Source organism: Culex quinquefasciatus, chromosome 3, assembly GCF_015732765.1.
Source record: "Culex quinquefasciatus strain JHB chromosome 3, VPISU_Cqui_1.0_pri_paternal, whole genome shotgun sequence".
NCBI lineage: Eukaryota > Metazoa > Arthropoda > Insecta > Diptera > Culicidae > Culex > Culex quinquefasciatus.
In genome coordinates, this window is record NC_051863.1 from 22906062 (window position 1) to 22922340 (window position 16279).

The 16279-nt window shown below is 33.8% G+C and overlaps 2 protein-coding genes across 6 annotated transcripts in view; one reads left to right on the forward strand and one right to left on the reverse strand.

The window, feature by feature from the left end:
* The first annotated feature begins 987 nt into the window (after positions 1-987).
* Positions 988-2904, forward strand: LOC6047797 (cytochrome P450 9e2). Its single transcript, XM_001864768.2, has 2 exons — positions 988-1596; positions 1656-2904. Exons 1-2 carry the CDS (start codon positions 1058-1060, stop codon positions 2710-2712), a joined length of 1596 nt encoding a protein of 531 aa, XP_001864803.2. The 5' UTR covers positions 988-1057; the 3' UTR covers positions 2713-2904.
* Positions 2905-8261: 5357 nt separating this feature from the next.
* Positions 8262-16279, reverse strand: part of LOC6047795 (phosphorylase b kinase gamma catalytic chain, skeletal muscle/heart isoform) — a 32006-nt gene continuing 23988 nt past the window's right edge. For all 5 annotated transcript variants that reach the window (XM_038261775.1, XM_038261776.1, XM_038261774.1 and 2 more), the window contains 2 exons: positions 14528-14686; positions 8262-9315 (listed from right to left, as the gene is read on the reverse strand). In XM_038261775.1, the coding sequence (XP_038117703.1) occupies positions 9181-9315; positions 14528-14686 (294 nt within the window). In that variant the 3' untranslated portion in view covers positions 8262-9180. The remainder of the gene's footprint in view (positions 9316-14527; positions 14687-16279) is intronic.

Sequence of the window (16279 nt, forward strand, 5' to 3'; positions counted from 1 at the left end):
TTCAACTATATCAGTCTAAATATTCATCAAGCTATCAATGCTCCACGGTCAAGTGGAAAGCAACTCCGTCGTGAGTTCATTAATTCCACATTCAATGAGTCCAGAACTTTCTCGTTGGGAGCAGATGTATCGTAGTATCGAACCCAGGATCATTCGCTTATGAAGCGAACATCGTAACCATTCAGCTACGACCGCTACAGACAATAGCGTATAGGACCTTTTTAAAAAAACTCTAGACATATAATGGAATACTTTAATCAACCTACTTTGATTTTGGTTTTGGTTTTGGTTTTGGTTTTGGTTTTGGTTTTGGTTTTGGTTTTGGTTTTGGTTTTGGTTTTGGTTTTGGTTTTGGTTTTGGTTTTGGTTTTGGTTTTGGTTTTGGTTTTGGTTTTGGTTTTGGTTTTGGTTTTGGTTTTGGTTTTGGTTTTGGTTTTGGTTTTGGTTTTGGTTTTGGTTTTGGTTTTGGTTTTGGTTTTGGTTTTGGTTTTGGTTTTGGTTTTGGTTTTGGTTTTGTTTCATTCAGAATATTTAGTCAGAACACTTTGTTTTGAAATGGTCTTATTTCAAACGATCACTGGATTGGAAATCAAGCACGCCGCTTGTCTGATATAATGTAACTACTGTTGGGCTTGAAATAAGAGACCTTAATAAGCACCGTGTTACAAAAACATAAAAAAATGTGTACTAGCCTTCGACAGAATATTTAAATGAATAAATTTGCAGCACTTATTTCCTGTGGGTGTATCTGAAGAAAAAATTCACTTAATTCAATTAACATGATTACATGAAATTCTTATCATCAATGTGTTTACTATAATAGTGTAATATTTATTTCGTAATTTCGTAACAAAATATCATTTGCCATCACAGCAAGAGCACATCAAACAACATACAAGCATACAGTACTGATAAGCCCTACGCTTCACCATCATTCCATTCATATAAATACTATCGCTGCATTCTCGCCGATTAGTCGCACTCGAGTCGAGTGCAAGTCCGGACACAGAATATTCAAAGAGTGCATTCGTCATCAAACTAAATCTTTCACAACACAATGGTCGTGGCACTGCTGATCACGTTAGCCTTGCCAGCGCTTCTGCTGTACCTGTTGTACCGCTGGAGCATCGCCACCTACGATTACTTCGAACGGCGCGCGGTTCCGTTCCCCAAACCGGTCCCACTCTTCGGCAACCTGTGGCCATTCCTGGCCGGCAAAACCACCGGCGTTGAATCCGCCTCGGCCGGCTACTGGCAGTTTCCGGAGGCTCGCTTTTCCGGCTTCTTCAACTTTCGCCGACCGGGCTACCTGGTGCACGATCTGGACCTGCTGAAGCGCATTACGATCAAGGATTTCGACCATTTTGTGGACCACTCGTTTAACGTGTCACCGGAGGTGGACCCGTTCATCGGTCGTTCGCTGTTCTTTTCCGAGGGACTTCGCTGGCGGCATGGCCGGGCCGGGCTTAGTCCGGCGTTCACCGGCAGCAAGATGCGGAACATGTTCGAGCTGTTGGCGACGTACAGCGAGGGAGCGATGCAAAGGTTGGCTCAAGGGGGGAAGGTCGAACGGGAGGCGAAGGATCTGTTTCAACGGTGAGTGGGGCTTGGATTGGGTGCAGATGTGGAGTTTTGATGGGTGATTTTCTTTCCAGACTTGGCAACGACGTGATGACCTCGATCTCGTTCGGCATCGATACTGACTCCGTGCAAGATCCGGACAACGAGTTCTTCCGGAATGGCCTTCGATTGTCCGTTACAGCCGGCATCCAAGGGTTAAAGTTCTTCCTCTCAACCGTGATTCCGCCGCAGGTGTTCATATTTTTGGGATTGCGACTGACCCCGCGTGACGTTGCCGACTTTTACGAGGACATCATAACGCGGACGATCCGGTATCGCGAGGAGAACAACGTAGTCCGGCCAGACTTTATCCACCTGTTGATGCAAGCGCGCAAAAACGAACTCAAACAGGAGCAAGTGGACGAGAAATTGGCGAGTGCGGGATTCTCAACCGTTCAAGAATTTCTTCCGGCAGCCACCCTGGAGAACCCTGTCAAGTGGACCGATTTGGAGATCACCGCCGCCGCAGCGTCCTTTTTCTTCGGCGGGATTGAAACCACCGCAACCGCCCTCTGCTTCGTGCTGTACGAACTTTCCCTAAATCCGGACTGCCAAGAAAAGCTCCGCCAGGAAATCGACACCGTCCAAGAAGGCCTTGGCACCGATCGATTAACCTACGAAATCATGCAAAAGATGAAATATCTGGACATGGTCATTACGGAAACCCTTCGCCTGTGGCCACCGGTCGCCTTCACGAACCGACGCTGCACCAAGGAGTACGTCATGGAAAACACCGACGGAACCCAAGTAACCCTTGAAAAAGGCGCCACTCTGCAAATCCCCGTCCAAGCAATCCACCGTGATCCACGCTACTACCCAAACCCGCTGCGATTCGAACCGGAGCGATTCTCCGACGAGAATCGGCACGCCATCAACCAGGATGCGTATCTTCCGTTCGGAGCTGGGCCGCGGAACTGTATCGGATCGCGGCTTGCTCTGATGCAGGCCAAGTGCTTCGTGTACTATTTGTTGAGCTATTTTGACGTGGAAATATCCGCCAAGACTGATGTCCCGATGAAGATGAAAAAGCGGACGATTGGGGTGAACTCGCGCAGTGGGTTTTGGTTCCACCTGGTGCCACGTGTTAAGTAGAAGTATCATGGTCGGGAAATGTTTGAATAAAATAATATTTATATTAAAGCAAAATAGCCATTAAATAAGTATCAAAACGAATTTCGTGTAAAACCAATAAGTAAAAATTGATTTTAGAAATCTAGCTTCCAATTTCAACTGTCAAAAGCTCGTTCAATAATAGAAAATAAAAAGTACTAAAACTCAACTCAACACTTCCGCCTTGTAAGCAGTAGATCGGGGTTCAAATCCCGGCTCGGACCAACACAACTGGTGATCCTTTCCCTTCTGGAATCGATTGCTTAGTAAAGGGAAGGTAGTGTATCGTCACAAACTGGACCTTATCACGACACCTTAGGGAGGCGACCTATGGAATGTTAACATTAACCTTAAAATGTTAACATTAAGTTGAGAGTGAAACTGCCACTGAATCCGCTTTTGTAAATGCCGGCCCCGATACACTTCAAGGGTGTTCCCCGCAGGACTGGGAAAGATTTACTTTTTTTAATGCTCTTTACAATATTTCGAGCTATGGTCATACAAAATAAACATGCAAATGTTTAAAAAAATGTACCTTTAGAAGGGATTTTTTTATTATTTTTGAATTTGCTGATTTTTTTTAATTTTTTAAATTTTATGAATTTCTTGAATTTCTTGAATTTTATGAATTTCTTGAATTTCATGAATTTCTTGATTTTTTTTAATTTTTTGAATTTCCGGAATTTCTGGAATTTTGTGGATTTCGTAAATTTTGATAATTTTGACAATTTTGACAATTTTGACAATTTTGACAATTTTGACAATTTTGACAATTTTGACAATTTTGACAATTTTGTCAATTTTGACAATTTTGTCAATTTTGCCAATTTTGCCAATTTTGACAATTTTGTCAATTTTGTCAATTTTGACAATTTTGACAATTTTGACAATTTTGACAATTTTGACAATTTTGACAATTTTGACAATTTTGACAATTTTGACAATTTTGACAATTTTGACAATTTTGACAATTTTGACAATTTTGACAATTTTGATAATTTTGATAATTTTGACAATTTTGACAATTTTGACAATTTTGTCAATTTTGTCATTTTTGACAATTTTGACAATTTTGACAATTTTGACAATTTTGACAATTTTGACAATTTTGACAATTTTGACAATTTTGACAATTTTGACAATTTTGACAATTTTGACAATTTTGACAATTTTGACAATTTTGACAATTTTGACAATTTTGACAATTTTGACAATTTTGACAATTTTGCCAATTTTGCCAATTTTGCCAATTTTGCCAATTTTGTCAATTTTGACAATTTTGACAATTTTGACAATTTTGACAATTTTGACAATTTTGACAATTTTGACAATTTTGACAATTTTGATAATTTTGACAATTTTGACAATTTTGACAATTTTGACAATTTTGACAATTTTGACAATTTTGACAATTTTGACAATTTTGACAATTTTGACAATTTTGACAATTTTGACAATTTTGACAATTTTGACAATTTTGACAATTTTGACAATTTTGACAATTTTGACAATTTTGACAATTTTGACAATTTTGGCAATTTTGACAATTTTGACAATTTTGACAATTTTGACAATTTTGACAATTTTGACAATTTCGACAATTTTGACAATTTTGACAATTTTGACAATTTTGACAATTTTGACAATTTTGACAATTTTAACAATTTTGACAATTTTGACAATTTTGACAATTTTGACAATTTTGACAATTTTGACAATTTTGACAATTTTGACAATTTTGACAATTTTGACAATTTTGACAATTTTGACAATTTTGACAATTTTGACAATTTTGACAATTTTGACAATTTTGACAATTTTGACAATTTTGACAATTTTGACAATTTTGACAATTTTGACAATTTTGACAATTTTGACAATTTTGACAATTTTGACAATTTTGACAATTTTGACAATTTTGACAATTTTGACAATTTTGACAATTTTTGACAATTTTGACAATTTTGACAATTTTGACAATTTTGACAATTTTGACAATTTTGACAATTTTGACAATTTTGACAATTTTGACAATTTTGACAATTTTGACAATTTTGACAATTTTGACAATTTTGACAATTTTGACAATTTTGACAATTTTGACAATTTTGACAATTTTGACAATTTTGACAATTTTGACAATTTTGACAATTTTGACAATTTTGACAATTTTGACAATTTTGACAATTTTGACAATTTTGACAATTTTGACAATTTTGACAATTTTGACAATTTTTGACAATTTTGACAATTTTGACAATTTTGACAATTTTGACAATTTTGACAATTTTGACAATTTTGACAATTTTGACAATTTTGACAATTTTGACAATTTTGACAATTTTGACAATTTTGACAATTTTGACAATTTTGACAATTTCGACAATTTCGACAATTTTTGACAATTTTGACAATTTTGACAATTTTGACAATTTTGACAATTTTGACAATTTTGACAATTTTGACAATTTTGACAATTTTGACAATTTTGACAATTTTGACAATTTTAACAATTTTAACAATTTTGAAAATTTTGAAAATTTTGACAATTTTGACAATTTTGACAATTTTGACAATTTTGACAATTTTGACAATTTTGACAATTTTGACAATTCTGACAATTTTGACAATTTTGACAATTTTGACAATTTTGACAATTTTGACAATTTTGACAATTTTGACAATTTTGACAATTTTGACAATTTTTACAATTTTTACAATTTTTACAATTTTTACAATTTTTACAATTTTTACAATTTTTACAATTTTTACAATTTTTACAATTTTTACAATTTTTACAATTTTTACAATTTTTACAATTTTACAATTTTTACAATTTTTACAATTTTTACAATTTTTACAATTTTTACAATTTTTACAATTTTTACAATTTTGACAACAATTTTGAGTGCATAATTGGCGAAGGGAGCGCGTGGTCGTAAAAATATTCGGAGTGAAAAGTGATTTCTTTTGTGATTTTCAAAGCCCTTCCTATATCATCGTTGATCGGAAGGCACGGCGTCGGGTGGATTGTGTTTAAATTTTTCGAATATTTTTTTATTTTTTTTGCGGTGAAAAAGCCATTTCTGTATAATGAACGAAAGACGCACTGACAATTTGGATCGTCGAGTTAATAGTGGAGGAAAATAACTGTATGTAAGTGATTTTGTGTGTTAACCAGAAAGACATTCCCATAGCATCGTTGCTCGGAAGGCTCGCCAACGGGTCTGTTATGAAAGTCCTCCCCATAGCGTCGTAGCTCGGGAGGCATCGAAAAGCCAATACCTTATCCTACTAACCCAAAAAAAAATAATCACGTGATGCTTGAAGGAGATGCTGTGGATTCAACGATCTCAAGCGGTATCAACAAGTATATAGCGAAAAACTCTGTGCTTGATGAGTCTGCAACTTCAACTATCGGACTAACATTTCTCCCTTTCGTTGAACTGCAGGCTTCTTGGGAGGGCGCCGGTATTGACTAATAAAGTAGGAATCTTCAGAGGTTAAACAGTGAATGGATGGTTGGCTCCCACTGATCATTTTTGATTCATTGTTTAACTTCAGCTGATCTGTCAATAACGGAGTAGCAGCTCATTGGCAGTCAACCATGCTCATGCTCATGCTCAATTTTGTGCATTTGGCAATGTTGTAATTCAAGAGATTCCTGAGAAAATAGTTACACGGAAAAAAAAAATTTCCCGTTTTTTATCTGACTTAGATTTTTTCAGTGTCACCAATTAAGCCCACGCTTTTAAACTTACGATACACAGAAGAAAAATTATGGTAATATGCATCAGGGAATGATGAAAGATTTTGTGTAAAAAAATGTGTAATGTAACATCAGGAACTGGTAAATTTTCATAAGGTTCACATTTATACACATTTTTTTAGGTAAAATTACTCAACTAAATTTCTAACCTTCCAAAATTTAAAACAATAAGTATTTTAAGCTCTTTTAAAAATGTGCACCTAATTTTAAAATTTCGAAATTATTTTTAATAAAAAAAAGCAAACAACTTCAAAAGAGTTTCAATTATAACAATGAAAATCTATCCAAGTTTCTAAGATATCGCAACTTAAAAATGAGGGCTCATTTGGTGATGCTGAGAAATCATAATTTTGCAACAACCAGCATCACCAAAGAAGAAAGATTTTTTTTCAGCTCTTCATTAAGAATACAATCGAATACTACCTATGAACTAACAAACTTGTTTTTTTAAATAATAAACATTTCAATTGAACTCGTTTTATCATTTACAGTACTGGTTCGGTAACTGGACTGAGAACGTAGCCCAATCACCGAATGCTACTCGCTAACTGGGCTGAATGAAAAATTATGAGGGAACACCCAATGCGTAATACTTTCCTGAAGAAATATAAAAATAAAAGTTGCTCACATTTATTTAAAATGCTTACTTTTCATATTTATTTAATTGTGACTTGAAATTTAATAAAAGTTTGGAAAAAAAAATTATTTATTGAACATGATTTTTGCATCCATTGACCCCTCGGTCATTTCGGTTTGTTTTGGTTTTTTGACGTTTGTCTGTTTTTTAACTGAGCCCAGTTACCAAACAAGTACTGTATGTAAAAAAAGCAATTCCCCACGAAAACAGCATGGAAAAAAGTGTTCGAATCGGGTTCAAAATTTGGGGGTTCTCTGGCCGAAATAATTAGACCCGTATTTTTTTTTGTTTGGCCATTAGGGTGACCTGGGTCGTGTTAGGGTGGTCCAAAAAATTGCCATTTTCGTCGATTTTCGCAAAAACCACTTTTTAAAAAAAATACAAACTCTCCGCCATTTCAACGGATTTTATCTGTCTTAAATGCAAATGAAATTTGATAAGTTGACCTTTTCAAATAAAAATAGTAAGAAGTTTCAATAATCTAGCCGAACATATGAAAAGGTCGTATGAAACTTTAAAATGCCGTTTTGACGGTGTCTGGACCAAAGAGCCTATATCTGAAAATATTTTTATTGGATTCCTCGGACATTTTACATAACATACTAAAAAAAAGACGAGTTCATCAACAGGATTCTGAGATACGCGCCGCGCGCAGAAAAAGGGAAAATGGAAAAAATCAACTTTTTTCACTAAAACTGCAATAAATTGTTTGGGTACCTGAGGTTCAATAACGAAAATTCTTTGATCACTTTTAGCTACGATGCAACGGCTTCGAGGTACATTAATTTTTAAATTGACTTCATAGTTCATATACACAAAAATGGCTTATATAAGCCTAAGATAAAATATCTACATTTTATTTTTGTTCATGATTCGAGAATCCGAAGTCCCGAACAAACTTTCGGATAATCGAATCTGGACTGTATATGAAAATTTCAAATCCAGGAATTGAAAATTGAATATTTATTTGGTATTGTATAATAAGCAAGCAACCACCCAAATTTTCATAACATGGGGTCGCAGAACTCGAATTTTACGACATAATTATAAAACTAAAAGTAAGGAAAAAAAATCATCTGACGCTGGGAAATGGGAATGTTCACTCTCTGCAATAAAACAATCTTATTTTTAAACACTGTGTTTATCTTAACATTCTTTGTGTTTATCCAAGCATCTATTCGCTCTATTGGCATTTCAGTTTAAGCTTCTTGCTTTTTCTGCTTCTTGGTACAGGATTACACCACCTTACAGTGCTACTATATTTAGTGGGTATGATTTTTTTTCTTTGCTTTTCCTAAAAAGTTTTATTTTCTTTTCACACTATAACTGATGTTCCATAAGCTATTATAACTTTTGATAATGATAATAGAAAAAACAGACTTTCTCCGCACGCGTAATATCAAAACTAGAATAGATATCAACTTCAGCGATTAAGATATATGATTTAGAATACCTAGTTAACAAGGTTTGGGTGTGCTTTATATTTTGTTTTGCGAATAATGGCCTAAACACTTATTTGCAGCTGCCTTACGGATTAAATGATTCCAAAACTCTCGATGAAAGTACTAACTGTTTACAGGATATAAGAGCTAAATAACAAAACTTTCACGATACGACCGAATTTGCTCTTTAACAATTAATCAGGAAAGAGCAATTATTTTGTATAGTTTTTGAAACTCAAAACTCTGGATAAAATATTTGCCCAAACCCAAAGTGATATCAAATAAATAAGTAGTATGTGTTTTCTTTAAATCATAAAATTTCATGTATCCTAAAAATATTTCTGGTCTACTAGCTAAATTCCGCTCTCGGATCCCTGCTGCTCCTGCCCCGGATTGGCGCTCCTGATCCACAGGCACAAACACACACAGACATACATACATACGTTCGCACTTACAGAACAACCAGACTTACTTGACGCAAACGCCAATCCACACGCACCGCACTGGGGGGGGGGGGGGTTTGCTAGTAGCAGATAGTGAGCTCGGTGATCCCTGGAACTGCACGGTGGCTTCCCCTTTCCTCTCTCGAACCTCAAGCCAGCTTACCGATTAAGGCTGTTGATATAAAGGTTATAAACCTCGCATCGAGGAGTGTTCTCGAACAGGGCGGCCCGGTTCTGGCCCTCGCCCTTCTTGACCCAGTGGCCGTACACTCGAAATGCACAGCCGTCGATGACCTGGAAAAGGGGGAGGCGATTTTTAATATGAGTGAGTTTAAAAATTGACGGAACAACAGGAAATTAAACGAAGACCCTGAAGAAAAACTCTCCCGAATTTAAAGGTACACAGTAAAAAAAAATCATGGTAATATTACATCTTGAAAGGGGTACATCTTTTAAGACCGAAAAAATATGCAATTTTACGTCTGAAAATGAGTAATTTTACCACTTTTCTTCTGTAATGTCACTTTTTAGTCTAATTTGAGGTAAAATTACATCATAAATGAGGTAATATTCAACCTTCCAAAATTACACCTTCCATATTTACATTATTTTTTACTGTGTACATCGATTAGATTATTGCATTAATTTCTTTGAAAAACTTGTAATGAGATTCCAAAACATTAAAATGTGTTGCGAATAATTTCTCGGAAAGTTCGTCTAAAATCATTATACTATATAGTGAAATAATACCAAAAGAAAAATGAAGTTTATAGATCTGGCTGGAACTTTGACAGTACCTACTCTCTTTATGGCCATTTGTATCACAAGTTCGTTCATGCAAATCTTACATTTTTGGCAGTTGTTAAAAATCGGTATCTTGAATTTTAAATAAACTGTCTGCTATTTCAAATAATAAACCCCCTTAAAAATTTAACAAATAATAAGTCTTATATTTTTTTCAAAAAATTGTTTTTTTAATGAGTTATACCGTTCGTGTGTCCCATGAACACACTTTAAAAACACTGAAGAAGATAAGACTGAAGGAGGTAACGTCATGATTCGAAATCCGGACACTTTTTTGTTTTAGTTGTCAAAAAATCATGTAATAAGATGGAAATGTAGAAATATCATTAGGATGTAGTATAAACTGTCAGTTTTAAGAGAATGAATGCAAAATGTGTCTTTTCTAACAATTTTTCATCAGCATTTGAAAATAAAAATGACTTGTTGTGCTTCAAATCCCAGACACTTATAAAGGCTGATTCGAAATCCGGACACTTTTGCTTCGAATTCTGCACACTCGATTTTTCTAATGAATCGCACAAATTTGGACTGAAATGTTAGTGAATGGCATTCTTTAGGTCTCAAATAAGCTGTTAAAACAATTGAATTTTGAAAGTGGTTTCAAAATTATGATAGGATATTTGTTTAAATATTTGATAACATCTCGAACATTTTTCACTTTTAACATTAGAAATAGGATCAATTGTTTCCAAGACATCATCGATTGAAAATTGTGGACTGAATAAGTACACATAGCAAAACTCATTTTCTTAATTTCAATTCTTCAAAAGGCTATATCTCAGTTTTTGAACATGTTTTTTTCAGATACCCGAGCAGACGGAAATAACTTGGGACAAAATTTTTTGATATTTGAAAATAATGGGCCAATAACATTTCATGTTATTTATAACAAGATTTGTTATTCGTCGCAATTTTTTGTTTTTTTTTTTTTGTTATTGGATTGTTATTGTAATAACAGTCGAATAACATTTTTAGTTATTCTTCGTACAAATCTTTGTTATTATTTTTTGTTATTTTATTAACTAATCCGATCATTCCAATAACAATTGGCGTTATTCTTCCATAACAAAAAAATGTTATTCCACAGTTGTTTTGGCTTTCAACCAATATCAGACCAATAACAAAATTTGTTATGATAACATAAACTGTTATTAAACCCTTATGTAAAAATGAATTTTTCAAGAAGATTCCAAAAAACTTTCTGTTATTTCAACAGTATTTGTTATTGAAATGGCATGAATTTTTTTATTACCGTCTGCCCAGGTATGCACGACAATTGATGTTTTGAAATGAAAAAAAATCTTAAATTTTTATCTAAAAATAGCGTTACCTCAAAAACGAAGCATTATATCGAAAAGTCACAAAAGTATTTTTTGATTTCAATTTAACTTCCAAAAAAGTTTTTTTTTCTGTGGCAAAATTTCAATTCATTCCAATAATCCACTGTTCAAAAGTTGGCATTTTTGTCCACTTAAACATATCAGCAAATGCAAAAAAATAAATGAAGGGATTAAGGTTTGTTAAAATCAAGTTTTTGTAATAATACTAAATTAACTATAAAACATTCTATATGGAGCAATTCCAGCTCAAATTAGGATTTTTTTTATTACTTTTGTACCCGACCCTCTTCGATTTCAATGAAACTTTGTAGACATGTTTTCCTAGGCCTATATACGCCATTTTTGTGTATATGAAGCCAATAGTACTCGAAATAACATTTGAGGAGGGCGTAAGGTATTTGAATATTTTTGTAAAAAATTACTGTATCTCGAAGCCGTTGCGTCGTATCAAAAAGTGGTCAAACACAAACTTGTACGAAATTGGACGGGCTTTCTGAAAAATATACACTGAAACAAAAATACACGTCACATCTATGAGATTTTTTGATTTTAAAGTCTAAAACTAAAATTTAAAGGTGATTTCACGATTTTTTTTTTTCGTTCAAAATTTTTGAGGAAATAGCATAAAATGTTACCAAAAGACTGACGAAACATGCAGGATGGTACGTCTCTCCTAAAAAAATACAAAAATCATTTACTAAAACTGATTTTTTTTTAAAGTGGTCTAAACGTCAAAATAAAAAAAAAACAAGTAGTGGGAATCGATTCTCCAGACAATTTTACAGAAAAGTCTCCATATTGACCATTGTCCTATGTCCAATTCATGGGAAGATAAAGCGGTTTTAAAAATAAAAATGTTGAAAAAACGGGTTTTTTTGTGGTTTTTGGCAATTTCTATAGGACAGACTTGGTTTTTCAGTCTCGTAAATATTTTTTCCGGAAAGCCATAAGTTTGTCTTTGACAGCTTTTTGATTTATATCGTTTTTATATTTACGTAAGCAAATTTACTATCCTAGTTTCTACCACACTGAAAAAAATATTCTATTTTCAGTTATTAGCAATGCAATTAAGCTTATATCTGTAAGCCCTCACATCCAATTGAAATGCTGTCAAAGGCAAACTTATGGGAAATTGGACGAGCTTTTCGGTAAAAATATTTACGAGATTGAAAAACCAAGTCTGTTTTATAGAAATTGCCAAAAACCATTAAAAAACCCCGTTTTTTTCAACATTTTTATTTTTAAAACCGCTGTATCTTCCCAAGTATTGGACATAGGACAATGGTCAATATGGAGACTTTTATGTAAAATTGTCTAAAAAATCGATTCCCACTACTGGTTTTTAAAAATTTTGACGTTTAGACCACTTTTCAAAAAACAGTTTTAGTAAATAATTTTTGTATTTTTTAGGAGAGACATACCATCCTGCATTTTTCGTCAGTCTTTTGGTAACATTTTATGCTATTTCCTCAAAAAATTTGAACGAAAAAAAATCGTGACATCACCTTTAAATTTAAGTTTTAGACTTAAAAATCAAAAAATCTCATAGATGTGACGTGTATTTTTGTTTCAGTGTATTTTTTTCAGAAAGCCCGTCCAATTTCCAACAAGTTTGTCTTTGACCCCTTTTTGATACGACGCAACGGCTTCGAGATACAGTAATTTTTAAATTACAAAATACAAAAATATTTAAATACCTTACGCCCTCCTCAAATGTTATTTCGAGTACTATTGGCTCCATATACACAAAAATGGCTTATATAGGCCTAGGAAAACATGTCTACAAAGTTTCATTGAAATCGAAGAGGGTCGGGTACAAAAATAATAGAAAAATTCCTGATTTGAGCTGGAATTGCTCTATGCTGTTTTTCCGTGTACTTATTTTTCCGAAGACACCAAATAGATCAAAAAAATCATACTGGTATTCAAATACATGCAAAGCAGTATTCTATGGACCTAAGGAAGGATGGACACGGTTTCATCAAATTAAAAAAAAACAATGAAATGTCAATTTGCGAAAATGTAAAGAATTGCTCAAATAGGATTGAAGTCCCTCAATCTGAGAGTCTACAAAAAAGTAAAATTTTAAGTTAAAATGCTTAAAAAACTTTGAAATTGATATTTTTGGCCATTTTCTTATGTAAGGAGTGATTTAAAAAAAACATGGTTGCTTAATAAATCTGATATTTCAGACGCTCTTCAAACAATATTTTAGATTATTCCAAAATTATATTTAAATTATATTTAAATTATATTTAAATTAAATTTAAATTATATTTTAATTATATTTAAATTAAGTCTTAATTATAATTAACAGAACATATTATAAAAAAAAACCCTATTTAATATCACCCGATGTGAATTTTCAGAGGTACATTATGGGTTGCAAGATAAATTAATAATATTTAATTTAGAAAAACTTATTGGATTGACTTTGTCGATCTATTATGAGAAGCCAGAAAGAAAACTTTCACGCGCAGCGTAAAACGCGCTCGATCTTTCGAGCGAGAACGTGCCGAGACTTCGAATTTGATGATCAGTATATGATTCTGTATAAAACCAAAAATTTAATATGGCTATATATCTGGAAATACATTTTGGAAATGCTTCAAATGTTGGGCCCAAGCAGTTTATGGCGCATGTTTTCGAATGGCTTTTTGTTTCAAAACTGAATTCTTTTAATTTGAAAGTTTTATCTGTAAAATAGTCCAAAAAATACATCTAAAAATGCCTTTGACCACATTAACTGGTCGAAAATTGTGAATCGAAAAATAAAATGTTCGTCTCCGACCCCACGGCTACAATCTGAAATATAAAAATTGTGGTGTGGGTTTTACGAGCGGTTTCCAATGACACAAATTTTTAAGAACGGATACAGACATCGCACAAGTATTTCAGAAAAAGAGCTCCCAAAAATCAGTCTTTGAGTTCCGGGTTTCGGGCCAAAATTCAATCGAAAGAGCGCATCAAAACCTTCAAATTAGTAATAGGATTTTTCTGTGACAATTCCCCGCCGTGCACGATTTTTTAAGATTTCTGAGAAAATCGTTTTTCCAAAAGCAAACCTAAAACCTTTCTTTTGTAAGAAAGGCAAAAAAAATTTGGTTTTCAGAAGAGCGGGATTTCAATTTTACGGAAACGAGAAAATGGGTTTGAAAACTACGAGAAATGATGAAAAACTATGATACGAATATATTGCTCACTTCAATACTGCATTTTTCTTGAAATGGAACTTTTACGGTAAATTTAGTTTACAACCTTTTTGCGAAAAAAATATATCCGAAAATGTTTTTTTTTCTCAAATAACTTAAAAATATCAGGTAAACATAAATTACCACCAATAAAACCCCCCCGAAACTCACCTTTCGCAGCACCTTGATGCGGTACGGGTCCCGGAGGGCGTCCTCGGCCCGCAGCGGTTCCGGCGTGTACCGCAGCCGCTTTATTCTAACCATTGCTCTAACACACAATATAGCGAATTGAAACTTTTTTCTAGCGTTAAACTGACTTTGTTTACGTAACTATAAAAGAGAGAAATAGAAAGAGAGATCGCAAAACAGAAAGGAAGGGGGGACGGGAGCGGGGGAGAGAAAGGGGGTGGCAAACCATAAACAGTAAACAATGAGTGGGGAGGAACCGAAAAAAAAGGGTAAAAAGAGAAACAAAAAAGAAAATGGGAGAAAAAAGGAAAAAAAGAGAAATAGAGAGAGAGAGAAAAAAGCAATCCGTTAATATTGATCAAATGGGTTCGTTCACTTTCGTGGTAAAGGTGTTGTAAATTTACATGGTTATAACAAGCTAAGATATTCGGGAAACAAGAGCACAAATGATGAGTATTATTGTTTTTTGCGAGATCGGAATTGTTTGTTTGTATTGCTCCCTGCAAATGGAGAAGAGAGAATGGGTAAAAAGAGAGAAAAAGAGAACAATAGAGAGGCAAACTCTTTGCTCGTTGAATGTTATTGTTTTTTATTGTTCGTTTGCTTTGATCATATTGGATTGAGATGGGTTCATTTTGGAAGATTAAGATGCAAATTTGACAAACATTGTTTAAAGCCTGTACAGCAGGTAAGATTTTGTATTGTCAATGTTTGAAGAAAACATTACTTGTTAGTGCTACAAAATCTTTGTTTTTTTTTCTTTCAAGATAGTGTAAAGCCAATCAAAGCTAAGAGGGAAAACATTACAAACAAACAAAAACGTGCTCGTGAGTGGCGGTGAGAGTGACTTATCGTAGTAACCTTTGCAGTGCCGTTCCTTTGAGATTATGCAGAAATATTAGGAACCAAACTGAAAGGTAACAAACGTTGAAGCGATTGCTTTGCGAAATATTTTTCATGATAAAAAAACATAAGTTGTTAAATTTTGTATCTAAAACTCAGAGCTATGATTTTGTCATGTCACACGAAACAAAAACTGTTTAAACTTTATTGTTTATTTACCAAACTAACAGGAACACATGCGAAGACGCGGTATGCCATCTGATGGATTTTTTTGGAATAAAATAAAAAAGAACAAAGTTTGTAAGTACTTTTTCCATTTTGATTGAACAGTTTCAAAACTGAACTCATGCAATGATCTTTTTTTTCAAATAGTGACATGTGTTCATCGATAGCACACTCGTTAAAAATTGACTTTTATTTCAATATTTCGCAAAACATCGCTAAACAGTGAGACAGTCATTCTCCCCTTTGATTTTTTTTATGTTTTAAATATCTTTAAGAAAATTTCCGTCGTCATTTAGTGCTCTTATTTACAGTCAACATGAATCAATTTTGATGATTTTCCAAACAAAATTGAGTCATTAGGGGTTATTTTACAAACTAAAACATGTATTTTACAGGTCGACAGTATGGTTTTCGAAGAAACACGAATGACACTACTGTGTTTCACAGACAATTGGACACAGCACGCAGTATTCTTTTTTTTCTGCTCAAGCAAACATTCACTGATGGGGGTATGACGGATGATGGACGGAAATGTCGGGAAAGAAATACCACCAGGAATTTTTTTCCCTTCGTGCAATGAACAGTGAAGACGAAGACAAATTTGTGGATGACAGCCAAGACACAAACCATTCCAAACGTCACAATTTGCCCCCTGTTACGTTGAGT

Coding starts and splice junctions, on each gene's coding strand:
- LOC6047797 (XM_001864768.2), top strand. CDS start 1,058: ATGGTCGTGGCACTGCTGATCACGTTAGCCTTGCCAGCGCTTCTGCTG. Junction 1,597..1,655: donor GCGAAGGATCTGTTTCAACG/GTGAGTGGGGCT, acceptor TTTTCTTTCCAG/ACTTGGCAACGACGTGATGA.